At 45.9% G+C, this 27,800-nt stretch overlaps 1 protein-coding gene across 4 annotated transcripts in view; it reads right to left on the bottom strand.

The window, feature by feature from the left end:
- Positions 1-27,800, bottom strand: part of LOC127046482 (unconventional myosin-VIIa-like) — a 128,895-nt gene that overhangs the window by 6,302 nt on the left and 94,793 nt on the right. For 3 of the 4 annotated variants that reach the window (XM_050943555.1, XM_050943556.1, XM_050943557.1), the window contains 6 exons: positions 22,160-22,207; positions 21,868-21,959; positions 21,051-21,182; positions 20,224-20,342; positions 15,888-16,084; positions 12,578-12,667 (listed from right to left, as the gene is read on the bottom strand). In XM_050943555.1, the coding sequence (XP_050799512.1) occupies positions 12,578-12,667; positions 15,888-16,084; positions 20,224-20,342; positions 21,051-21,182; positions 21,868-21,959; positions 22,160-22,207 (678 nt within the window). Of the gene's footprint in view, positions 1-12,577; positions 12,668-15,887; positions 16,085-20,223; positions 20,343-21,050; positions 21,183-21,867; positions 21,960-22,159; positions 22,208-27,800 lie in introns of those variants that run through there. The other variant, XM_050943558.1, reaches the window with a different exon arrangement.

Genomic DNA, 27,800 nt, shown 5'->3' with positions numbered 1-27,800 from the left:
AATGCAGTCCGGCACGCCAAACCGGACCGAATCCAATATAACGTGGTCTCACCTATAAGACAGTGATATTTTTTGGCTCCCAAAAACTGCATTATATCAGGGTAGAGGTGTATTTTTCAATTCACCTCCTACAAGTACTGCAGTGCAATCTCTGTCATGAAAGTGCAACTTCAAATGTAGTTTTTTCTGTTATATAACTGCACTCAAAAACAAATCAATGTAAAACTTTAGAGCCTACAAGTCAACTCAGTCCTACTTCTTGTTCAGCCAATCGCAAAGAGAAACAAGTTTGTTTACATTTATGGGAGATAATGCTGCCCACTTCTTAAGTACATCACCTGAAAGTGAGAACAGGCTTTCACATGGCACTGTTGTAGCTAGTGTTGCAAGACATTTACACTCCAGATGTGCTAAAGATTCATATGCTTCTTTATGCTTCAGCCATCATTCCAGAAGACATGCTTCCATGCTGATGACGCTCGTTAAAAAAATAATGTGTTAATTACATTTGTGACTGAATTCCTTGGGGGAAAACTGCATGTCTACTGCTCTGTTTTACCCACATTCTGCCATAAATTCATGTTATAGCAGTCTCGGATGATGACCCAGCACAGGTTGTTCATTTTAGGAATACTTTCACTGCAAATCTGACAAAATGCAAAGAAGACACAAATGTGAAATTTCTAAAGATAGCTACAGCCCTCAACCCAAGATTTAAGAATCTGAAGGGCCTTTCAAAATCTGAGAGGGACAAGGTGTGGAACATGCTTTCAGAAGTCTTAAAAGAGCAACACTCTGATACGGAAACTACAGAACCCAAACCACCAAAAAAGAAAATCAGCCTTCTGCTGGTGGTATCTGACCTAGATGATTAAAATGAACATGCGTCAGTCCGCATTGCTCTGTTATCGTTATCGAGCAGAACCCGTCATCTGCAGGGAAGCATGTCCTCTGGAATGATGGTTGAAGCATCAAGGGACATATGAATCTTTAGGGCATCCGGCATGTAAATATCTTGTGACATCAGTGTGACGTTGCACTCTATATGATTTTATGAAAGTATGCTGATGAGCGTGAATATAATGTAACTAAAATATGCTTCATGCAAAAGGTCTCTTGTAAGGTATCATTACAAAGCTTATAATCTACTGAGTGTGGCCATTCTATTTGTATAAATGTATCACTCTTGTATCTGAAAGTAGAAATATGAAATATAACTCTGAGGGCCTATTGTAATTATGCAAAGTATCGGCCATTAATGGTGGTTTGGAATCTTGATGGCTCCCATTAACCAGGACAATTGTCTGTAGATGGCTCTGTTTTACTGATAAGTCTTCCTGTATGTGTGTGTACTGGCAAGTGGGTAATGAATGTGATCATGTCACCTGAACTGGAATCCATCTTTAACCTGGTGCTTTTCCATTTAGAAGGGGTGGAGACCACGAGAGGCAAAAGATTCCCGCCTTGAGTCAAATCTATATAAGGGGGTGGAACAGAACTAAGGGGGCTGCAATCATGAGAAATCCCCTAGCTACCACCAGAGCTGGAACAAGGGCAGTACTAGGGGAAAGGATTGTGCCCAGACTAGAAAGGCGTCCAGTCTGTGATAGAAGCTTATTGAAATATCTCTCAGGGTGTGATTTTATCTGTATTCAGCTTTCTTACTGTATTAGGCTTAGATTTGCGTGTTTTATTTTATTTTGTTTGGTAATTCACTTTGTTTTGTCTGTTACTACTTGGAACCACTTAAATCCTTTCTGTATTTAATAAAATCACTTTTTAACTTATTAATTAAACCAGTGTACGTATTAATATTAATCTCTCTATCAGTATTATAGAGGGCGAACAATTTATGAGTTTACTGTGTATAAGCTTTATACAGGGTAAAATGGATTTATTTTGGGTTTGGACCCCATTGGGAGTTGGGCATCTGAGTGTTAAAGGCAGGAACACTTCTTAAGCTGCTTTCAGTTAAGTCTGCAGCTTTGGGGCTCGTGGTTCAGACCCTGGGTCTGTGTTGGAGAAGACTGGAGGGTCTAGCTCAACAAGACAGGGTGCTGGAGTTCCAAGCTGGCAGGGAAAGCAGGGGTGGAAGTAGTCTTGGCACATCAGTTGGCAGCCCCAAAGGGGTTTCTGTGATCCAAACCGTCACAGTCGGCTACAACAGTGTCATGTGAATACCTGTTCTCACTTTCTGGTAACACTGTAAATAAGAAGAGGGCAGCATTATCTCCTGTAAATGTAAACAAACTTGTCTGAGTGATTGGCTGAATGAGAAGTAGGCCTGAGTGGACTTGTAGGCGCTAAAGTTTTACAATGTTTTATTTTAGAATGTAGGGTTTTTCTACATAATTCTACATTTGTAAGTTTAAACTTTCATGATGAAGAGGAGAGAGGAGAAAGGAAGACTTTCATTCTGTCCACCTCTGCCACGAATAACTGGATGGACCTTCAGAATGGTTTTGTTCTCTCGATATAGAAGGCTAGCACTCTGCGGACATCCAGTGAGTGAAGTCTCTGCTCCCTGGTGCTGGAATGCGGCTTAGGGTAGAATATAGGGAGGAAGATGTCCTGGCTGATATGAAATTGAGAGACACCCTTTGAGAGAAAAGCCAGGTGAGGCCCAAGTTGAACCTTGTCCTTATAGAATGCAGTGTAAGGGGGCTCTGATGTTAGGGCCCTGAGCTCTCACACCCTCCTAGCTGAGGTTATCGCTACCAGAAACAACACATTATATGAGAGATAGAGATGGGAGCATGTCGCCAAGGGCTCAAATGGCAATCCCGTAAATCTGGAAAGGGCCAGATTGAGGTCCCAAGCTGGGATAGGCTGTCGGATTGGCAGATATAGCCTGTTGAGACCTTTAAGGAAACGGCCGAACATCAGATTCTCAAAGATCGAGCAGTCCTCTGCGCCTAGGCAGAAAGCAGAGATGGAGGCCAAGTGAATCCTTATTGACAATATGGACAGCTCCTGCTGCTTTAAGATGGAAAAGATAGTCCACTATAAGTGGCACCGAGGCAAGTGTCGGGGACGAGAGGTGCTGCTCCGACCAGATTGAAAATCTCTTCCACTTGGCAAGGTAGGTAGCTCTTGTGGAAGGTTTTCTGCTGCCAAGGAGAACTTGCCTGGCTTGATCAGAGCAGGAGAGCTCCCCTGCGATCAGCCATGGAGTTTCCATGCTGTGAGATGGAGCGACTCGAGGTTTGGATGTTGGAGGCAGCCATGATCCTGCATTTTTAGGTCTGGGAAGAGTGGCAGAGTGACCAGAGTTTTCACGGACATTTCCAGGAGTGATGTGTACCAGTGCTGGCGGGGCCAGGCTGGAGCTATCAATATCACCAAAGCTTGGTCCCTGCGAATCTGGAGGAGCACCTTGTGAACGAGAGGGACAGTTAGGAACGCGTATAGGAGATGGCCTCCTCATGGGAGGAGGAACACATCTGCGATGGAACCCAGGCTGTGACTCAGGAAGGAGCAGAATCGCTGACACTTCCTGTTGCGTCGCGTAGCAAACAGGTCTATTTGGGGAAAGCCCCATTGATGGAAAATTGATTTTACTACATCTGGGCAAAGGGACCACTTGTGGCCGTGAAATGACCTGCTGAGATGGTCTGCCAGTTTGTTCTGTATTCCAGGGAGGTACGATGCTTGAAGGTGTATCAAGCGCTTTACACAGAAGTCCCACAGCATGAGGGACTCCTGGCACAGGCGAGAGAAGCGTGCACTCAAGTTTGTGGATGTAAAACCTTGCTGTGGTGTTGTCTGTCAGGACTAGGTTGACCAGATCACAAGAGTGAAATATCAGGACACATTGGGCGAGCAGCTGGGGGGAAGAGGGAGTGGATGACAACGACAGACACAGGTGCACAGAGCCATGAGAGGGGGCCCTAGAAAGCTGCGAGAGGGGGCCCTAGGAAGCTGCGAGAGGGGGCCCTAGGAAGCTGCGAGTGGGGTTGTATGGCCCCTGCTGCAGCCCGCACCACAAGTCACAGGGCAAGGACACCTATTGAATTCAATGAGAAATTTGCATGTGAATTGATGTACCTAGTTCTGAGATTATAAAGCCAGAAAAGATCCGGTGATCACCTGGTCTCACCGCCTGTATAGCACAGACATAGAACTTTCCCAAAATAATTCCTAGAGGATAGCTTTTAGATAAAGCTTTTAGAAAAACACCATGACCCTTAGTATATTGTTGATCGTTAATTACTCTCACCATTGAAAAGGATGCCTTCTATCCAGTCTGAATTTGTCTAGCTGTAACTTCCAGCCACTGGCTCATGCTCTACCATTCCCTGCTAGACTTGAAGTGACCATTATTAACTATTTGTTCCCCATGTAGACACTTACAGTCTACAACCAAGTCACTTCTTAACCTTCTTTTTGTTAAGCTAAATAGATTGAGGTCCTTGAGGCGATCACTATAAGGCAGGTTTTATAATCCTTTAATTAGTCTTGTGACTCTTCTCTGAACACTCTCCAATTCATCAATATCCTTCTTAAAGTGTGCACACCAGAACTGGACACAGGATTCCAGCAGTGGTTGCACCAGTGCCAAATACAGAGATAAAATAACTTCTCTACTCCTGCTTGAGATTCCCCTATTTAGGCATCTGGTCACCCTATTTCTGTATGCATTTCCCCAGGTTTTTTCTTAAAAATCAAAACTGAACTGTTCCAGAAATTCTGTCATGTGGAATCATCGTGAAACTTGCATGGCTCCAACCCTGCCGATGAACCTTTAGATCCACTGCACAGACTTCTGCCACTTGAGCTAATGGAGTAAGTGATGGCAGAGGCAGTAGGTTGTCATCCTATATGTGATAGATCAGCTCTATAGGGGAATGAGACACCTTTTTTTGCCATTGGGTTTCACAGATATCTGCTGCTGACAGAAGAGGAACTGTGAAACTCAGGAATCCTGGGTCTATTCCAGATTCCTGAATGGAGTGGTCTCTAGTAGTCAAGTACCCTTCTTCCTCCTCCCCTAAAGTCTATGTCTATCCTATTGCTGTTTAACCCCTCCAGCTCCTCATCTGATTTCAACTGCCCCCCACTACAGCTCTGGATTCCTTCTCCCTGTTTCCTGGTCCTGTCTCACTCTCCTCTCTCCCCACCCCCATCCCTCAGATGGGATGTTCGTTCCAGACTGGCAAAATTATAACGGTTCCCAACATTTCAACACTTCCCATTCTAAATTTTCAGTTGCTTAACTATAGGCTAGCTCTGCCTACAGCAACGCATATTCAGAACCTCTGATTAAAGGGATTATAAATGTAGCAACCTTCATCATAGCTAGTCACCAAAGATTGAATCCGAGCCATCAAGACTTAAAAGCATGAGCTTCTACTACTTGAGTTCAAGATATAACTCCCTTAGCTGGTAGCTATACAGTTATCCTCTAAAAATCCACCAGAGGAGGGCACAAAACACATGTTGGACAGTGAATTACAAAAGAAGTGCCAAATATTATTATTAGACCTGCAATACTTTTCACAATGAACATCAGCAGGGGATAAACTGGGAGTTTAAGAATATTTGGAAAACAATTTTAGAACAACATTCAGTGCTGTGGTTTAAAAGAAAAAAACACCTGTTAAAACTCATAACTTAGCAGCATTCAGTGTTTGAAATAAAACAACTTCTAGGAGCTATGGGATACAAGTTAAGAATGTTGAAACAGGAGGATGTTATGCTTAGTTACCACTTTGGCAAGGTGGCGTTCTATGTAATACTTGCAAGATTTCCCTGTAATGTTTTATAATATATAGCAGGGCAATGCTGATTCCATTGATATTGTTGAGCAATTCATGCTGATTTTATTTCAGTCCACATCTTAATAGTTTTGAATACTGTAGACCACAATTTTCAGCTCAGTTGGTCTGAACATGCAGAGCTTTAAAATTGTCATGCTCTAAACTGTATATTAACTACAATTTTATAAAACTGCATGTCACAGAACTGCGTGTCAGTACTACTAGACAGTGGCACAAGGCAATTCAGTGTGAATCACTGAAATGTAGGACTGGAAGGGACATCAACAGGTCATCTAGTCAAACCCCTGAACTGAGGCAGGACCGAGTAATAACAACTAGACCATTCTTGACAGGTGTTTGTCTAACCTCGTAAAAAACTCCAATGACTGCTATTCCATAACCTCTCCAGGTAATTTGTCCAGTGCTTAACTACCTTTACAGTTAGGAAGTTTTTCCTAATGTCTAACCTAAATCTCCCTTGCCACAATTTAAACCCATTGCTTCTTTTTCCTGCATGTCCTGAGTTGGATGGGGGTGGGTCCAGGCAGTGGGATTGCAAGGAGGGAGGTTGAGGGAGTCGATGGGTGTGTGGGGATGGACCGGGGGAAGCAGGGTGGAGGAACTGAGGGGGACAGGACTGGTACTGCAGGAGTCGGGGGGGGGGTGAGGAGGATGGGACAGGACTGGGATGGGGGGAGTAGGATAGGGGCTGAGGAGAGCATGAATGGGACAGGGTAGAGAGAGCTGTGTAGAGTGTGGCGGGGCAGGGGAGACAATGGGGCTGGGCGGGGGAGGGTTGGGGAGAGGGACAGGGTCTGCAGGGGATGAGACAGAGGGGAGCAGGACTGGAATTGGGGGAAGTTCAGGGGGTGGGACAGCAGGGGGAGCGATGGGGGTGGGATGACGGGGGAGGATGAAGAAGAGATTTGGGGTAGGGCAAGGCTGAGGGCAGTGGGTTGGGGGGGAGCAGGGAGACTATGGGGGAGGCTGTTGGAACGGGGGGAGGGACTAAGGGCAGTGGGTTCAGGGTGGGAGGTACAGGGGGAACTGCAGGGGAGGCTGAGGGAACAGGGTCAGGGTGGGGGCTGAGGGCAGTGGGTTGGGTCTACACTGGTACCTCTCAGTATTGCTGTGCCGGTCGGCAGACCTGCACCAGCACTACCCTGCCCGGCGCCCGCTGCCCGCGTCTACAAGTCCCGCCCTGCTACAGCACGCAGCGGAGCGAGACCTCCTCGCTGCCTCTCTGTGTGCCCAGGCCAGGGGGCTGGGCAGCGGGCCCTGTGGGCTGGCGCTGCTGAGCAGCGAGCTCAGCTGCGCGCTGTCCCAGGGAGGAAAGGCTGGCTTGCCACGGTCCCCCTCATATAGGGTGACCAGACGTCCCGACCAATGTAAGGTCGGGACGCGGGACAAGTCCCCTAAAATCGGGACTGTCCCTATAACATCGGGATGTCTGGTCATCCTAGTCAGGACTGATACACATCTCCCTGCTAGGTGGGCTCTGAAAGCCTGTCACGCCAGGTGCGCCGCTTTCAGCTCTCTGACACTGATGTGCAGAGCAAGATCCACCTGAGACCAGAGGCCTTGTGTTCTGAGATCTCCCAAATGTGCCCCCCAGCCCAAGTCTGACGCATCTGTCACTAAGGAGAGGGAGGGCTTAGGGATGGTGAAGGGGACCTCTGGATCTACTACCTGTGGGTCGAGCCACCACAGGAGGGAGTTGAGTACCAGGCGACACAGGGTTATAATCCTGTCCAAAGTGTCCCGGACTGGCCAATATACTGACACTAGCCGCTACTGAAGTGGTCGAAGTCTGAGTCTGGCATGCTGTACTACATAAGTATAAGCCGCCAGGTGTCCCAGGCAATTCCTTGCTGTGGTGTAGGGGAACTGCCTGAGACCCTGCATGATGTTGCCCAGGAACCGAAACCTTGCTTCTGAGAGGTATGCCCTGGCTTGTGTCAAGTCCAGTACTGCCCCTATAAACTCTATCCTCTGAACAGGGGACAGCGTTGATTTCCCTTTGTTTAGAAGGAGACCCAATTCGCCGAACGTCATTCTCATGAAGCCGATCTGTGCCTTCACTTGAGACCTGGAGCGGCCCTTAACCAGCCAGTCATTGAGGTGCGGGAACACCTGTACCTGCCGCTTGTGCAGGAACCCCGCCACAACTGCCATGCACTTGATGAACACTTAAGGAATCACTGAGAGGACGAACGGGACGACTGTGAACTGATAGTGGTTGTTGTTCACCACAAACCTGAGGTATTTTCTGTGGGGAGGAATTACTGCTACATGGACATACACATCCTTCAAGTCGAGGGTGACATATCAGTTTCCTGGATCCAGTGAGGGGATAATGGAGGCCAAAAAGACCATGCAGAACTTGAGCTTCTTCACGAACTTGTTGAGTTCTTGGAGGTCTAGGATGGGCCTGAGCACATCCCTGGCTTTTTGTGAGGGGGGTCCCTGAAGAGGGATGGGGAAGGGGGTTGGAAGGGTGGGAAGGCACAGAATTGGATGGAGTATCCCTTCTCTACCGTGCAGAGGACCAAGCGGTCCGAAGTGATACGGGATCATGGACAGTAGAAAGGAGATAGTCGGGACGAAAAGGTAAGGCAGGGTAGAGCCCTGGCCAGAAGAAGGGTGCTGTCTTCTCCTGCCACTCCTTTTCCTCCGCCGAGGAGCGTCTGCCAGTTCTGTGGCTGGTAGAACCATGAAGGAGGCTGAGGCCAGAAGTGCCTGAGCTAAGTGGCGGGAGTGTGGAGGCCCAAGGACCTGAGGGTGGCCCTTGAGTCCTTTAGACTGTGCAGTCTTTTATCCGTTATATCGGAAAATAGGGCCGAAGCCTCGAAGAGGAGGTCCTGGATGGTTTGCTGGACCTCGTAGGGGAGACCAGAGACCTGCAACCAGGAACTCCTCATTGCAACTCCTGTGGCCATTGTGTGGGAGGCCACATCTGCCACATCCAATGTGGCCTGTATGGAAGCTTGGGAAATCAGTTTTCCTTCCTCCACCAGTGCTGAGAACTCTGCACAAGAGTCCTGCGGCAGCAGCTCAGGAAACTTGGCCATCGCATTGCAGGTGTTATGCGACTATCTGCTAACAATGGCCTGCTGGTTCGAAATGCGTAGCTGCAGCTCCCCAGTGGAGCAGACCTTCCTCCAAAAGGTCTAGTCTTTTAGCATCCTTATTTTTACAGGAGGGGCCCTGGTACTCACGCTGATTAGCTGCATCAGCCACCAGGCAATGGAAGGTGGGTGGGTATATAGGTGCTCATATCCCTTTGAAAGGACAAAGTACCGTCTCTCGTTTCTCTTGGCCATAGGAGATAGAGATGCCTGGGTCTGCCACAAGATCTTTATGGTCTTGGTAATAGTCTTTATTAATGGCAAGGCAATATGAGAGGGTCTGGAGGGGGCGAGGATGTCAAACATCAGGTCGGCATCCTCTACCACCTCCTCTGCCTGGATCCCCAGGTTCTGGGCCACCCGTTGCAGAAGTTGTTGCAGGACCCTGTTATCCTCCAAGGCCAGGGCCATCGCTGTCCTCGCCACGGTGTCGTCTGGGGAGGATGAAGAGGAAAATCCTGGCAATGGGCCCTGCTCACTCCCCTAGGCACCCAGGGGGTCACGCAGCACCCGGTACTGCTGCGCCACCAAGTCCGTAACATGCGGTGCTGGGGCCGCCGGAACTAGGATTATCAGTGCTGATGCTGGCGGTGCCCAGGTCATCGATGCCAGTGGTGCTGATGTCAGAAGAGTTGGTACTGGTGCCTCAGGCGAAGATAGAGGTGTTGGTGGTGCCGCTGCTGGCAGTGTCGACTTTGCTTGTGCAAAGACGAAGGACGCTGAAGACACTGTTTCAGACTTGGACCTTGATCCTTGGATTTGTCCCTGGTTCTGATGATATGCCCAGGGTGTCCAGAAGGTTGCCACTGCGGTGGCCAAAGCGCCAGATAGGGATGGCAGTCATGGCAGGACCTAGATCTTCTGCTCCTGGTCCTATTGGAGCAGTAGGATTGTGCCTCCGAGGTCTCCGAGAAGGACCACCACAGAGGAGTGGTACTCTGAAGTGCTGGCAAGCGGTGCCAAGAGGGGACTGATACTGGTACGGCTACCCCACTTGGGTGGACTATGCCAGGGAGAGGGGTGCTGGAGATGGAGATCAGTGCACCATCATCGCTGGCTTGCCCCTTGATGGGAACGGGGGCTGGGCAGTCACCGGCAACTTGTCTTTCCTCTGCGGGGAGGATGGTGCCATGAGGCATACAAGGTCCTGAGCCACGCTGAACACCTCTGGCATTGGTGTTTCTCATTGGAGTCTGTTTTTGAAGATTTTTTTGTTGAAGTATTGCAACTTTGAGGTCTGTAATCGAGTGACCAGGCAGGCTGAAGTGTTCTCTGACTGATTTTTGAATGTTATAATTCTTGACGTCTGATTTGTGCCCGTTTTTCTTTTGTGTAGAGAAACTTCAAAAACAGACTCCAACAAGAAACTGCAGAATTGGAATTAATCTGCAAATTGGACACCATCAAATTAGGCTTGAATAAATACTGGGAGTGGATGGGTCACTAAACAAAGTAAAACCTATTTCCCCATGCTAATTTTTCCCCCTACTGTTACTCACACCTTCTTGTCAACTGTTGGAAATGGGCCATCCTGATCATCACTACAAAAGTTTTTTTCTCCTGCTGATAATAACCCACCTTAACTGATTACTTTCGTTAGAGATACTATGACATCACCCATTTTTTTTCATGTCATCTGCGTCTATATATCTTCCTATTGTATTTTCCACTGCATGCATTTGATGAAGTGGGTTTTAGTCCATGAAAGCTTATGTTCAAATAAATCTGTTAGTCTCTAAAGTGCCACAAGTACTCCTCGTTCTTTTTGCTCATAAGACTAACATGGCTACCACTCTGATACCTGAATATTGTTGTGATTTTTGCTGTAAGGGACCATCTATCACAAAGACAAGCTTCCCTGGGTGGCAAGATAGACTGGAGTGCCCAATGTGATGGTCTGCGTCTCCAGGGTAAGGCTGTTATAGAGCTTGTGGAATTCACTCTTGCTACTTGGTTGGTGAAACCTAATTATGGAACATACAACCAATTCAGGGTTTGTGCCCTACTTCTTGACAGTCTGCCCTGAGCCAGGCATGCACCGTCATGAGCCACTTGAGGTAGCTTGACGTGGTTCTAGGCCCTACACTATTTAACATTTTCATCAATGACCTGGAACAAAATTATCACTGACAAAGTTTGCAGGTGACACAAACATTTGGGGAAATATAAATAATAAAAAGGGCTGGTCACATATACTGAATTGGTTGGTAAGCTGGATGCAAGCGATGTGTGTTTCAATATGGCCAAATATGAATGTATATACCTAGGAACGAAGAACATAAGCCACATCTACAGGATGGGGAAGTCTCCTGGGAAGCAGTGACTCTGAAAAAGATTTGGGGATTGTGGGGGATAATCAGCTGAACAGGAGCTTCCTGTGTGATGCTACGGCTAAAAGGATTAACATGATCCTTGGATTCACTAACAGGGGAATTTCAAGCAGGAGTAGAGAGGTTTTACCACCTCTGTATTTGGCATTGGTGGTACCCCTACGGAAATACTGTGTCCATTTCTGATGTCCTTATTTCAAGAAAGATAGCGATAAACTAGAGAGGGTTCAAAGAAAAGCCATGAGGATGGTTAAAGGATTGGAAAACATGCCTTATAGTGATAGACTCTAGAAGCTCAACCTGTTTAGTTTCTCACAGAGAAAGTTAAGGGTGACGTGATCACAGTTTATAAGTATTTACATGGGGAATAGAAATTCGATAATACAGGGCTCTTCAGCCTCACTGACAAAGGTACAAGATCCAGTGGCTGGAAGCTGAAGTTAGACAATTTCAGACGGGAAACAAAGATGCAAATTTTTGATAGTGAGAGTAATTAATCACTGGAACAATTTACCAGTGGTCGTGGTGGATTCTCTATCACTGACTATTTTAAGATTAGATTTTTTTCTAAAATATATGCTGTAGTTCAAACAGGCATTATTTTGGGGCAGTTCTCTGGCCTGTGTTAGGAGATCAGACTAGATGATCACAGTGGTCCCTTCTGGCCTTAGAATCTAGGATTCCTCACTAGCCCATTCTATCTTGCAGGCTTGTGCCTCTGCATCACTACCCTGCACTTTCCCCTGCATGTATCTGTCCAAAGGATCCCTTTCCATCACTCCCCTCTGAGTACATTCCTAGCTTACGCATCCCAACCTCCTCCAGTCTGTCCTCATTCCAGGCAGCACCTCCTCCAGCCTGATCCCACAGTGCAGGACCCAGAAACAGCATCCTCTTCCCATCCAATATGGCACTTCCTCATGCAGTACCCACACCCACCATCCTCCACCTCCCATACAGCTGCATATGGGGATGGATGGAGCATCCACATCAACTTCCCACCATCTCAGCTCCAGCTCCATCCATCCCTACACACAGCATCCACATCAACTGCCCACCTTCTCAGCTACCCACACAGTGCCCATACTTAGCATCCCCTCCAACTCATGTCCTGTGGCTACTATACATAGTTCATGAATCAAGGTAATCCTCAGTAAAAGGGAGAGGCTATCTCTTCTTTATGGAGGCCCCAGAGTCCCCATCTGTCCCTCTGGGGTGTGTCTAGGGACCCAGGTCAGGGGTGTCTAAGCAACAGCCTCAGTATCTCAGTCCACGGAGAAAGCTGATGCACTGTGCTACAACTGCCCCATGCAGCCCATCACCAAGAGTTCTGGTAGAAGAAAAGCAGTGGGTGCATTACCTGTATGACAGTGTGTAGCCTGGTCTGCTCTGACTGATTCGAACCAGGAAACAGCCCAGAGGCTTGTCCATTAGCAAGTTCTCAGCTTCCCTGAAAGCAAAGAGGAAAGATTTTAATCCGAGAGTCATCAATAAAACCCTGTGCTCTCCCTGTTCAGAAGCCCCCATGCCTTTTTCACATCCTGGTAACATTCCCTCTATGGTGCACCCAGCACTCACTCTCATCCTGTCCGCTTCACTTCAGGCACATTGTGACAATGTAAGTACCATTCCCAGACCTGAGGAGGAGTTCTGTGTAGCTTGAAAGCTTGTCTCTATCACCAACAGAAGTTGGTCCAATAAAAGATCTCTCACCCTCAATGTCTCTGAGACAAGACAGTCAGGGAATAAAGTGTGGGCTTTTGGAGGAAACTGGTTGCTCTTTCCTGGGACTGACAAAGGAGTCAGAAAGACAGAGCCTGAAATAGCTGGTGAATTGCTCTGGATTGACCATAATGGACCATGGTTTAACCTTTATTTCTGTATGCAACTGTAAGGACTTCCAGTGCTGTGTTCCAGTTGACTACTACATCCTCCTCTGTTTTGAAAAGACTGTTTGGTGTCACTGAAAGCACTTGCTTGTGTGCATTACTCCCTGAAGAGTGTCCAAGTCGTTACCAGGAGTCTGTTTCAATTGCTTTTGCTGAACAGAGCTCCCAGCATTAAACCGAGGTTCAGTCTAGGAGGCAGTGAAGCTGCAGAGCCCAGCCTGAAGGAAGGGTGGGACTCCTTGGGGATCTGGCATACTGAAGAGGACTGCTTAAAGACTGGCCTGTAGCACAGATCCCGTGGATCTGTGACAACAGTATTGCCATATTGAACTCCACAAACAGGCTTAAAATCACCTCCCTCCTCCTGTGTCTACGCATCCCAGGATCCCTTTTAGCTACAGCATCACATTGGGAGCTCATGTTCAACTGCTGGTGCCCTATGGCCTCTAAATCCTTTACAGTCACTGCTTCCCAGGACACAGTCCCTCATTCTGTAGGTATGGCCTGCATTCCTTGATCCTAAATGCAAAGTTATACATCTAATTATGTTAAAATTAGGATTGTCAAGCGATTAAAAAAATGAATCGCGATTAAATTTTCAAATATAAGTGATATCAATTACAACACAGAATACAAAGTGTACAGTGCTCACTTTATATTTATTGCTTCTTACAAATATTTGCACTATAACAAACAAGAGAAATAGTATTTTTCAATTCACCAAAAACAAGTACTGTTGTGCAATCTCTTTAGCATGAAAGTTGAACTTACAAATGTAGAATCATGTTCAAAAAAATAACTGCATTCAAAAATAAAACAATGTAAAACTTTAGAGCCTACAAGTCCAATCAGTCTCACTTCTTGTTCGGTCAGTCACTCAGACACACGTTTGTTTACATTTGCTTCTTGTTTACAATGTCACCTAAAAGTGAGAAAAGGCGTTCGCATAGCACTGTTGTAGCTGGTGTTGCAAGATACTTACATACCGGATGCATTAAAGATTCATATGTCCACTGATGCTTCAACCATCATTCCATAGGACATGCATCCATGCTGATGACGGGTTCTGCTCGATAATGATCCAGATCAGTGTGGACCGACGCATTTTCATTTCCGTCATCTGGGTCAGATGCCACCAGCAGAAGGCTGATTTTCTTTTTTGGTGGTTTGGGTTCTGTAGTTTCTGCATCAGTGAGCTGCTCTTTTAAGACTTCTGAAAGCATGTTCCACACTTCGTCCCTCTCAGATTTTGGAAGGCACTTCAGATTCCTAAATCTTGGGTAGAGGACTGTAACTATCTTTAGAAATTTCACATTTGTATCTTCTTTGCATTTTGTCAAATTTGCAATGAAAGTGTTCTTAAAATTAACATATGCTGGGTTATCATTCGTCTCTGCTATAACATGAAACATATGGCAGAATGCAGGTAAAACAGAGCAGAAGACATAAAATTCTCTCCCGAGGAGTTCAGTCACAAATTTAATTAACATATTTTTTTAATGAGCGTCATCAGCGTGGACACATGTCCTCTGTAATGACGGCTGAAGCATGAAGAGGCATATGAATCTTCAGTGCATCTGGCATGTAAATATCTTGCGATGACAGCTACAACAGTGCCACATAAACGCCTGTCATCATTTTCAGATGACATTGTAATTAAGAAAAGGGCAGCATTATCTTCCATAAATGTAAACTTTTCAGCATTTGGCTGAACAAGAAGTAGGACTGAGTGGACTTGTAGGCTCTAAAGTTTTACACTGTTTCATTTTTGAGTGCAGTTATGTAACAAAAACAAACTACATTTGAAAGTTGCACTTTCATGATAAAGAGATTGCTCCATAGTACTTGCAGCAAAGAGTCCTGTAGCACCTTATAGACTAACAGACGTTTTGGAGCATGAGCTTTCATGGGTGAATACCCACTTCCTCAGATGCATCTGACGAAGTGGGTATTCACCCATGAAAGCTCATGCTCCAAAACGTCTGTTAGTCTATAAGGTGCCACAGGACTCTTTGCTGCTTTTACAGATAAAGACTAACACGGCTACCCTCTGATACTTGACACCTCTGATACTTGACTCCATAGTACTTGTATGAGATGAATTGAAAAATACTATTTCTTTTGTTTATCATATTTACAGTGCAAATATTTTTTTAAAAAATAATATAAAGTGAGCACGGTGTATTTTATATTCTGTGCTATAACTGAAATAGATATATTTGAAAATGTAGAAAATCAACCAAAAAAATTTAATATATTTCAATTAGTATTCTATTGTTGAACAGCGTGATTAATCATGATTAATTTTTTCAATCACGATTAATTTTTTTGAGTTAATCGCGTGAGTTAACTGCGATTAATTGACAGCCCTAATTAGAACACTTCTATTCTAAAAGGGCCCAGCTTACCAAACAGTCCAAATCTACATGGCTGTCCTGTCATCATCAACATTTACCATTCCATCAATCTTTGGGATAAAAATCAGATAAAAACCTTCAGTTGCTGCCACCTTGAATTGGAACTAGTGACCTAGAAGTAAAAGGCCCTATATTCCACTCTCAGCTCCACAGATCAGCCAATGCCCCTGACGGGTCTGGATGGGAATCAGCGCTCTAGAGTGGAAAGGCCATGAGTCGTATTCTCAGCTCCCCAAGAAATCAGTCCATGCTATCTCCAGGGATCCCAACCCCCACTCTCATACACACTCTCCCTACGGACATGCCAGCCTCTGCTTGCACAGCCCAGCCTGCTTGGTATGCTGCATGTCCCTAGGGTTCTCACCTCCTGCTGATCATCCCATGCAGCCAGCCAGGAAAGGCCCCATCATCCTGCATAACCTTCCAGGCCTGTGTCTCTCTGAACCAGCGGAGAGTTGCTCCCCTCTTGATTTGCCTCATTTCTTCCTCTTCTCCTGTCTGCCCCTCTGTCCCCAGCACAGGGCAGGGCCTGGAGCGCAAAAAATTATCAAAGGGAGTCGACTGAAAACAGGAAAGAGAGAAAAAAAAGGAAGGTGGGTGTGAGATTGATAGATTCCTAGGCCGGAAGGGACTACTGTGATCATCTAGTCTGAGCTCCTCTATGTGGCCTGTGTTATACCTCTCCCAAACTAATTCATAGATTATAACTTCTGGCCGCCACTTCCCACAGCTCCCATTGGTCGGGAACAGTGAACCGCAGCTGCTGGGAGTTACGGGGGCCATGCCTGCAGACTGTCAACGTGAACAAAATGACTCGCAGCCCACCAGCGGATTACCCTGATGGGCCATGTGCCGAAGGTTGCTGACCCCTTGTCTACCTTCAACTTCCAGCCATTAGATCAGTCTGCTAGACTGAAGAGCCCATTATTAAATATTTGTTTCCCGTGTAGATACTTCTAGGCTAATCAAGTCAACCCTTCACCTTCTCTGTGTTAAGCTAAGTAGATTGACCTCCTTGAGTCTATCACTATAAAGCGAGTTTTCTATTCTCATGGCTCTTCTCTCAACCTTCTCTAATTTATCAATCTCCTTCTTCAATGGTGAGCACCCTGAAGTGGACACAGGATCCCAGCAGCAGTCACACAAGTGCCAAATAGAAAGATAAATAAACCTCTCTACTCCTACTAGAGATTCCCCTGTTCATGCATTCAAGCATTGCATCAGCCCATTTAGCCACTGCATTGCACTGAGGCTCATGTTTAACTGATTATCCACCATAAACCCCAAATATTTTTCAGTCACCACTTGCCATTCCGTAAGTATGACCTACATTCTTTGTTCCTAGATGTACACATTTACACTTAGTTGTATTAAAACGCATATTGTTTGCTTGCATCCAGCTTACCAAGCGATCCAGAACATTTTGAATCAGTGATCTGTCCTCATTATTTACCACTCTTCCAATTTTTGGGTCATTTCCAAACTTTATCAGTGATGATTTTATGTCGTCTTCCAGGTCAATGATAAACATGTTAAATAGCGGAGGGCCAAGGACTGATCCCTGTGGGACTCCACTGGAAACACACCCACTTGATGATGATTCCCTGTTTACCATTACATTTTGAGTTAGCCAGTTTTTAACCTATTTAATGTGTGCCATGTTCATTTTATACTCTCCTAGTTTTTTAAATCAAAATGTTGTGAAATACCAAGTCAAATGCACTGCAGAAATTTACATGTATAACAGCAACACTAGTACCGTTATCAATTAAACTTATAATCTCATCTAAGAAGATACCAGGTTAGTTTGACAGGATCTATTTTCCATAAACCCAGGTAGATTTGCATTACCCTCCTTAAATTCTTTATTAATCGAGTCCTGGTGCACTGCATCCGAGGGTGCTAAAGGAGTTGGATATAATTGCAGAACCATTGGCCATTATCTTTGAAAACTCATGGCAATCGGGGGAGGTCCCGGATGACTGGAAAAAGGCTAATGTAGTGTCCACCTTTAAAAAAAGGGAAGGAGAAAGATCTGGAGAAGTACAGGCCAGTAAGCCAGATCTCAGTCCCTGGAAAACTCATGGAGCAGGTCTTCAAGGAATCAATTCTGAAGCACTTCGAGGAGAGGAAAGTGATCAAGAACACTGAATCCATGCTGACTAAGGGCAAGTCATGCCTGACTAACCTAATTGCCTTCTATGATGAGATAACTGGCTCTGTGGATGAGTGGAAAGCAGTGGACGTGTTATTCCTTGACTTTAGCAAAGCTTTTGATACGCCAGCAAGTTAAAGAAGTATGGGATGAATGAATGGACTATAAGGTGGATAGAAAGCTGGCTAGATTGTCAGGCTCAATGGTTAGTGATCAATAGCTCCATGTCTAGTTGGCATCTGGTATCAAACGCAGTGCCCCAAGAGTTAGTTCTGGGGCCAGTTTTGTTCAATATCTTCATTAATGATCTGGAGAATGGCGTGGACTGAATACTCAGCAAGTTTGCAGGTAACACTAAACTGGGAGGAGTGGTAGATACGCTGGAGGGTAGAGATAGGATACAGAGGGACCTAGACAAATTAGAGGATTGGGCCAAAAGAAATCTGATGAGGTTCAACAAGGACAAGTGCAGAGTCTTGCACTTAGGACAAAAGAATCCCATTCACTGTTTCAGACTAGGGACCGAATGGCTAGGCAGCAGATCTGCAGAAAAGGACCTAGGGGTTACAGTGGATGAGAAGCTGGATATGACTCAACAGTGTGCCCTTGTTGCCAAGAAGACTAACGGCATTTTGGGTTGTATAAGTAGGGGCATTGCCAGCAGATCGAGGGATGTGATCATTCCCCTCTATTCGACATTGGTGAAGCCTCATCTGGAGTACTGTGTCCAGTTTTGGGCCCCACACTACAAGAAGGATGTGGAAAAATTGGAAAGAATCCAGCGGAGGGCAAAAAAAGTGATTAGAGGGCCGGAGCACATGACTTATGAGGAGAGGCTGAGGAAACTGAGGGTATTTAGTCTGCAGAAGAGAAGAATGAGGGGGTTGTTGATAGCTGCTTTCAACTACCTGAAAGGGGGTTCCAAAGAGGATGAATCTAGACTGTTCTCAGCGGTACCAGATGACAGAACAAGGAGTAATGGTCTCAAGTTGCAGAGGGGGAGGTTTAGGTTGAATATTAGAAAAAACTTTTTCACTAGGAGGGTGGTGAAGCCCTGGAATGAGTTACTTAGGGAGGTGGAAGAATCTCCTTCTGTCATAAACATACAACTAAGGGTAGCATAAAATCCCTCCTTTACCTGTAAGGGGTTAAGAAGCTCAAATAACCTGGCTGGCACCTGACCAAAAGGACCTATAAGGGAAGAAGTTACTTTCAAATCTGTGAGGGGAGGTTTTGTTTTGTGCTCTCTTTTCTTGTTCTCTTTGGGACAGAGAGGGACCAGGGCAGGAAAAAATATCTCCTAAAACCCTACCTTAAATAAGCATCCTAGATTACAAAAATTGTAAGAAATAGCAAGGAAATGCATTAGCTTATCTTTTGTTTTAGCTTGTGAATCTTCCCTATGCTAAGAGGGAGGTTTATTCCTTTTTTTTTAACTTTGATGTTTTGCCTAGAGGGGAATCCTCTGTGTTTTACATCTTATTACCCTGTAAAATTACCTTCCATCCTGATTTTACAGAGGTGCTTCTTTTACTTTTTTTCTTTATAATAAAGTTCTGCTTTTAAGAACTTGATTGGTTTTTAGTGTCCTAAAAACCCAACGGTCTGGTCTGTGCTAACCTTGTTTACTTATTTGGTTGGTAGATTATTCTCAAGCCTCCCCAGGAAAGGGGGTGAAGGGACTTGGGGGGATATTTTGGGAAAACAGAAACTCCAAGAGGTCCTTTTCCTGAATCTTGGTCTAACTCACTTGGTGGTGGCAGTGATACCGTACAAGAACAAGGAAGAATTTGTGCCTTGGGGAAGTTTTAACCTAAGCTGGTAGAAATAAACTAAGGGGGTCTTTCATGGGGGTCCCTACATCTGTATCCTATGTTCAGAGTGGGGAGGGAACCCTGACATCTTCCTTAGAGGTTTTTAAGGTCAGGCTTAACAAAGCCCTGGCTGGGATGATTTAGTTGAGGATTGGTCCTGCTTTGAGTAGGGGGTTGGACTAGACCTCCTGAGGTCCCTTCCAACCCTGATAGTCTATGATTCTGTCTCAGCTGTTTCATTATCTTGTCCAAGATCGATGTCAGACTGACGGGCCTATGATTACTTGTGTAATCCCATTTATCCTTTTTACAAACTGGCACAACACTAGCTTCCTTCCAGTATCCTGGAACTTCCCCAGTGCTCCAAGACTTATTGAAAATCAACAGTGGAGGCAGGAGCAAGAGGTGGGGGACACTTACAGTAAGCTCTTTTGAAAATATCACAGATAGCCTCACTCAATTCTGTGCCCTAGGGGAGACCAGACAGGAACCTCATCCAGCTTCCACTTTCAGTTCTCCCAAGACCATGCCCTGCCCAAGGTTTTACCAGAATTGGTTTATTTAAACTCACAATATTGGGCATGAATTCCCCTTTATTCCTGGTTACGTGGATGATGAGCGTGGGTCTCCCTGGATCACATGTATGGGATGTACAGATGAGAGGGCTCCCTCAAGATCACATGTTGGGATGTCCCTGGGTATCTGACCCTAGGCAAAGCCAACATTATTACCTCTGTGAGTTTGCTGCGAGGGCGTGGTACTGGTGGCTGTGTCAGAGAATCAGCTCCAGGCTGAGAATGTGGAAGGGGCTGAGGACGTCTCCTCCGTGGCACAGGTACTGGCGAGGCAACTATTCATGCAGTGAGAGGAGGGAACAAATCGCATTAGGAACCGCCAGGGAATGATTCGTTCCACCCAGGAATGGAGCATGTGGGTACAATACCATCACACCCGAGGGTACCATGGGGAAGGTTCTGCCTCTCCAGCAGGTAGCATGGCAGCTGCAAGACAAGGGACTCCCAGGAACATCAATCCATGGAGCTTGGAACTTCCCCATCCCACCTGAGCCTTGCTATGGAGCATGGAACGGAGTGAGAAGGGGTGGAGTCCCAGCTCTGCTGCCACCTCCTGCTCCATGTTCTAAGGAAAAAAATCCAGCTCTGAGTGGGAGATGGCATGAAGCCATCCCTTGCTGCATGAGCAGAAGAGGCTGGGTCAGGCCAAGGTGTCTTTCCCATCCCAGCTCAAGGCACGTGGGATTTCACAGCTCAGTTCCCAGCCTCTATGGGAAACCGCCTCCATTTCCAAGTGGAGATGGGGCCTGTCGTGAGGCAAATGCTGGGGGAGAGTTTCACAGAGGCAGGTGTATCATCTCTTCTAACTACCCACTGCTCAGGTGTGGCATGGAAGAGAGTGTGGCCTGAGGGCTCAGCTACAACTAGAGAATAAGGCAGTCAGACCCAGTAAGATCTGTGGTGGCTGGAAACAGAGACTAAGTGAGCATCCAGGGATTTGGGGCATGGAGTATTGATGGAAGGAGGATGTGTCAGTGACTTACTCTGGGCTTGGGACTCCAGCTCCAGTTGCCTGTTTCTCTCTCTCTCTGCTTCCTCCTGTAGGTGCTTCTCCCGGGCTCTGAGCTCAACCACTAGCTCCTGGTAACTCTTCCTACAGCAGAATCCCTTGTAAGCTGCTCAGAGAGAAGCTAGTTAGAGCAGAGACTCCACTGGAACAGCAAGGAACAAGGACCAAGCAAGAGCAGCATCCTATAGTACCCGTGTGTCCAATACAATCATACCAGAAGGACTGTGCAGAGAGAAAGCTCTACCACGTCTCTCACCAGCGCACCTATTGCTCATGATCCCATTGTTCTGCCAGGGACAGAAGCCAGGCTAGTAGGGCAGGGGTCACCTGGATCATACGCCACTGTCCTTCCCTGAGAGGATAATGACATTTTCTGGTCTCCCCTTCTGCTGGTGCTTCTCTCCAGCTTCCCATGGCTTCTTACAATTCATCCCACCACTGTAAGCAGCTCATTAACCACTCCCCTGGATATTCACTTTATAGCGAGACCAGCAAGCTTGCACTTGCTCTGCTCTCCCACATATGCCCCTTCCTGTTCACACTTTCAGACTGCTTTCCTGCTTGTTGAAGACTCTGAGAAGGAGTTCAGCATTTGTTGTTCAACCACAAACACAAAGGGTTTGAGGTGCCTTAGAGATGGAGCCTTATCAGATTTTTCCATCTCCAATGCCCTGCAATGCTATCAAGGGATATTCTGGGATGAGAGAGGGGTTGGGGAAGGACTTCTGTCTGTTCTCCCTGCCCTGATATGTACTCTGGGTTGGAGGAGACCCTCCTGCCACAATACTCACTCTTCTGGATGATTATTGCTGCATTTTCCAAGAGGTCCATGCTCTTTGCCAGCAGCTCCTGGTGCCAGTACTTAAAAAAGAGGCGAGACTTCCTGTGGGGATGGGAGAGAATGCCAAGGCAATAGTAAGATATAAGACTCATTTCAGACCCCATCCCATCACTAGAACAGGCCCCTCGTACATAAAAGGTGACAGTTACTGCAGAGAGCTAGTTCCCACTCCACATACGTGCATGATACAGCTCAGACCCATCGTGCTCAGTCCAGACCCATGTGCAGCAGCCCACACCTACCCACATCTCCAGTCTTTCAGCTCTGTACTCTGCAAAATCTCCAAGCAGCTAAGAAAGGAGGAGAAAAAACAATTAGTAAAAAAGTCCCGTTTTACTTAGTGTAGCCAGAGACAGGCAACTCTTTGTACTGCAATGCGCCCCTTGTGAAAGCTAGCTCCCAAGTGGTAGACCTCACAGAGTCACAGCTGGCGCAGGGGTTATGGTGGGGCTTGTTAGCACACGCGTACCCAGCCCTTGCCTCAGGAGGGTGATTCCCCCAGTGACTAGGCTCCTGGATCTTCCTCTTGGGGGAGATTCCCACAGATAAAGATCTCATTGTAAGAAGTTTTTTCCTTGTTGAATTTCCTAGTTCTGAGATGTGCTCAAATCCCAGTGGATAGGGGCAGAACATGAATCTGGGTAGAGCACAACAACTACACATTATATGATCAAAGGGCTAGTCTACACTAAAATCGCTAGGGCCGATGCACTGCACTGTTGTAGCATGCTAGGGCAGACACTCTATGACATTGATGGATATAACTTACATCATTCAGGGGGGTGGGTTTCCACACCCTTGAGCAACTTAAGTTATACTGAAGTAAGCATTAGTGTGTACAAGCCCTCAGTTTCATCTAACTACACCTAGTTACATTCCTTGAGCAACCTTAAATAATTTCTCCCCCTCTGTGGCATTTACATTCTTCATACATTTGTATCTGAATGGATTACTCCAGATATGGCATAGAGAGGAACTCTTCCCTTCCCGCTCTGCAAATGCTGCCATTAAAGTCACATAGATACTCCTTGCTGCCATTTTGCAGGGCAAACCTATGTCCAAGGGGTAAGAGCTGGTTCCATACCGGTTCAGACCATGGTCCAGCTTGCCCAGTATCTGACCCACACCAAAGCTTCATGGGGAGTGTACAAAACAAGTCATTTATGGAGTGATCCACCCCTGCACTCCACTTCCAGCTTCTAGTAGTCAGAGGTCGCTCTGAGCATAGGGCTGCATCCCTGATCATCTTGTCTAATATAGCATTTCATGGGCCTAACCCCCATGAACTTAGTCCCAGATTTGGACCTTAGCGTCCAAAATATGGGGGTTAGCATGAAAACCTCCAAGCTTAGTTACCAGCTTGGACCTGGTAAAGCTGCCACCACCCAAAAAATTAGAGTGTTTTGGGGCACTCTGGTCCCCCCAAACCTTCCCTGGGGACCCCAAGACCCAAATCCCTTGAGTCTCACAACAAAGGGAAATAAACCTTTTCCCTTCCCCCCTCCAGGTGTTCCTGGAGAGATACACAGAAACAAGCTCCGTGAATCTAAACAGAGGGATTCCACCCTCCCCGTTTCCAGCCTTGGAAAACAGAAGTACCGAGAGCTAATCTCTCTTCCCCCTTCACCCAGAGGGAATGCAAAGTCAGGCTAGTAAATCTAACACACACAGATTTCCCCCTGACTTCTTCCTCCCACCAATTCCCTGGTGAGCACAGACTCAATTCCCTGGAGTTCCCCACTAAAGAAAACTCCAACAGGTCTTAAAAAGAAAGCTTTATGTAAAAAGAAAGAAAAATACATACAAATGGTCTCTCTGTATTAAGGTGACCAATACAGTGTCAATTGCTTAAAAGAATATTGAATAAACAGCCTTATTCAAAAAGAATACAATTCAAAGCACTCCAGCAACTATAGACATGTAAATACAAAACAACAAACCATCTTTGTACTCACAACTTGGAAACAGAATATTAGAAAGCAGGAAATAGAAAAATTCACTCCTCATAGCCGAGAGAGTACAGGCAGAAGACCAAGAACAAAGGACTCATACACAAAAAACCCTCCACCCAGATTTGAAAAAGTATTGTTTCCTGATTGGTCCTCTGGTCAGGTGTTTCAGATTATTCTTTCCAGGTGTAAGAGACATTAACCCTTAGCTATCTGTTTATGACAGGAGTGTACAGAACAAGTCATTTATGGAGTGATCCACCCCTGCACTCCACTTCCAGCTTCTAGTAGTCAGAGGTCGCTCTGAGCATAGGGCTGCATCCCTGATCATCTTGTCTAATATAGCATTTCATGGGCCTAACCCCCATGAACTTATCCAGTTCTTTTTTTAACCCAGTTATACTTTTGGTCATCATAACATTCCATGACAATGAGTTCCACAGGCTAACTGTGCACTGTGTGGAAAAGTACTTCCTCTTTTTTGTATTATATCTGCCCCTTATTAATTTCATTGGTGACCCCTGATTTTTGTATTGTGTTAAAGGGTAAATAAACTTTCTCTAATCATTTTTTCCACTCATTCATGACTTTATAGACCTCTATTGTATCCCCCCTTAGTCGTCTCTTTTCTATGCTGAAAGATCTAATCTTTTAGTCTCTCCTTGTTTGGAAGCTGCTCCATACCCTTGATCATCTTTGTTGCCCTTCTCTAAATCTTTTCAAGATAGTGCAACCAGAACTGGACACAGTAAGACAGGAGTGGGCACATCATGGATTTATGTAGAGGCATGAGGATATTTTCTATCCCTTTCCTAATAGTTCCTAACATACTGTTAACCATTTTGACCCCTGCCGCTACACACAGTGCAGAAGTTTTCTGAGAACAATCCACAGTGACTCCAAGATCTCTTTCTTCAGGGGTAACAGCTAATCTTAAATCCATCATTCTGTAAGCATAGTTGGGATTATTTTTTCCAATGTAGATTACTTTGCACTTATCAATGTTGAATTTCATCTGCCATTTTGTTGTCCAGTCACCAGCTTTTATGCGATTTCTCTGTAACTCATTGCAGTCAGCTTAGCTACGTTGAGTAATTTTGTATCAGCTGCAAACTTTGCCACTTCACTGTTCATCCCCTTTTCCAGATCATTAATGAATATGTACCTCTCCTCAGTCTCTTCCAGTCAGTGCCTGCTGTGTAAACATCTATCTTTCAAGTTACTTCTCTCTCACATGCAGTAATGTGCATGTTTCTAGATGGAAACATGCTGTATTACCTGCTCATCTCCCCCTCTGGAGCCTTTGTATCATCTCTATCCTCACTGGAGTTTGCAATTCCTCTTAATTTAGCAATATCTGTATGTTTCATTAACAGATTTCACAAGGGATGAAGGAGTAACTTGCTCCCAGACTTCAGGGTAGGGAGGTGCTCATTTCCTGGTCTCCTCTTGTCCCAGACTGAATTAGAGGGCTCCGACTAGCTGGGTGTTTCACACCTTTGCAATGAGCCATTGTTTTATGTGGTGGAGCAGGCAGGGTGGGAGAAGGGTCTGTTTCACATGGGGCAGCAGGCAGGGGCAGCTAGGACAGAGTGGGCAGAAAGGGTTGGTTTACAGCAAAAAAATTACGGAATGACATCCCATCAAGAGACACTGATGGGTGCCACTTCCTCTTCCCACATCCTTGGTATGTTTTGCCTGTTTTGACTTTAAACTCTCAGGGCAGGGACTACATTTTCTCTCTAAACCTGGGAGATATCCAAGACACTTTGGGGCACTCAATAAAAACATTATAATCAATAAAGCATACTCCTTTTCCCAGATATAAGATTCAAAAGCACCCCAGAATGGCACCAAAAAAACAAAACAAAACAAAAGCATGACACCTAAGCAAGTTGTCAATCAAAATGTAATAAACATGAACGGTTAAGTCAGCAACAATCTGAACAAAACATGGCAGTCTGAAAGGCAGATTAGTAGCAGCAGACCCTAAATAACCACACACACACACCCCCACACACCCCTCTGATCACTGAGTTCAAGGAGCCAGAACTAGGAAATGAACAGGAAGAGGAAACAAAAAGGCAACATACACACCACATCACAATTTCCTACTCTTCCCCCCAAAAGTTCAGCTGTACTTTGCTAGAGGCACCAGGTAATCCCAGAGCCATAAATCATACCTCTGATTCAGCTCAGGAGGTGGATGCTGTTACTGTGGCGCCACTTCCACAACTGTGCACGACCCCATGATACGCAGAAAGAGCGTCCTCTTCCCTCTCTATTCCCCTTTCAGTGTGCAGAACATCTTGCTGGTTAACAACATGTTCTGTCTGTGGTAAATGTACTCATCATGTTCCGTATCCTGCAGCCAGGAAGATCACATCTCTGCTATTGAAAACTCTTCCAAATCCTAGTCTAACATACACTGTTTGTCCAGGAAAGAACTCATGGAGTCTTGCATGGACACACCTGTTGAAACGCACATATTTTCTAGTCATATCAATCAGCTTTGGGGATGGCAAAGGGGTGGGATGAACCTTTCCTGTCAGCATAGACAACTTGGTCATAGAATCCTAGAATATCAGGGTTGAAAGGGACCTCAGGAGGTATCTAGTCCAACCCCCTGCTCAAAGCAGGACCAATCTCAACTAAATCATCCCAGCCAGGGCTTTGTCAAGTTGGGCCTTTAAAACCTCTAAGGAAGGAGATTCCACCATCTCCCTAGGGAACCCATTCCAGTGCCACCACCCTCCTAGTGAAATAGTTTCCTAATATCCAACCTAGACCTACCCCACTGCAACTTGAGACCATTACTCCTTGTTCTGTCACCTGCCACCACTGAGAACAGACAAGCTCCATCTGCTTTGGAACCCCATTTCAGGCAGCTGAAGGCTGCTATCAAACCCCCCCTCACTCTTCTCTTCTGCAGACTAAACAATCTCAGTTCCTTCAGCCTCTCCTCATAAGTCATGTGCTCCAGCCCCCTGATCATTTTTGCTGCCCTCCGCTGGACTCTTTCCAATTTTTCCACATCCTTCTTGTAGTATGGGGCCCAAAACTGGACACAGTACTCCGGATGAGGCCTCACCAATCTCGAATAAAGGGAAATGATCACGTTCCTTAATCTGGTGGCAATGCTCCTACTTATACAGCCCAAAATGCCATTAGCCTTTTCGGCAACAAGGGCACACTGCTGATTCACATCCAGCTTCTTGCCCACTGTAACCCCTAGGTAGGTCCTTTTCTGCAGAACTGCTACCTAGGCATTCGGTTCCAGGCCTGTAGCAGTACATGGGATTCTTTCATCCTAAGTGCAGGACTCTGCACTTGTCCTTGTTGAAGCTCCATCAGATTTCTTTTGGTCCAATTTGTCTAGGCCCCTCTATATCCTACTCCTACCCTCCAGCGTATCCACCAGGCCTCCCAGTTTAGGGTCACCTGCAAACTTGCTGAGATTGCAGTCCACGCCAGCCTCCAGATCATTAATGAAGATATTGAACAAAACCAGCCCCAGGACTGACCCTTGGGGCACTCCGCTCAATATCAGCTGCCAACTAGACGTGGAGCCATTGATCACTACCCGTTGAGTCCTCATAGGTCAGCTGAAGAACCGATAGAACAGGGTTTCTCCAGTACTTTCATGGTGTGTACTCTGAATATCATATAAATCCTGACTCAATGCAATAGGGAAGGATGTATCTCAATGTTCCTTCAGTATGCAAGCTACATGCTTCTTCACAGTTCCGGCAGTCTTTCCACTATCCCATTTCCTTGGGGATGGTACTCAGCAGATTTATAATGTACTGGACCAATACTTATCAGAAAGCCTTCAAAACTCTCTTGATACAAACCATGTCCTTGTGACACTGCACCCCATATTCTTCACAGTAATAATATAATATGATTATGACATAATCATAATGTATTTTAT

Source organism: Gopherus flavomarginatus, chromosome 3 (genome assembly GCF_025201925.1).
Source record: "Gopherus flavomarginatus isolate rGopFla2 chromosome 3, rGopFla2.mat.asm, whole genome shotgun sequence".
Classification (NCBI taxonomy): domain Eukaryota; kingdom Metazoa; phylum Chordata; order Testudines; family Testudinidae; genus Gopherus; species Gopherus flavomarginatus.
This window is presented reverse-complemented; position numbering and strand designations above follow the sequence as displayed.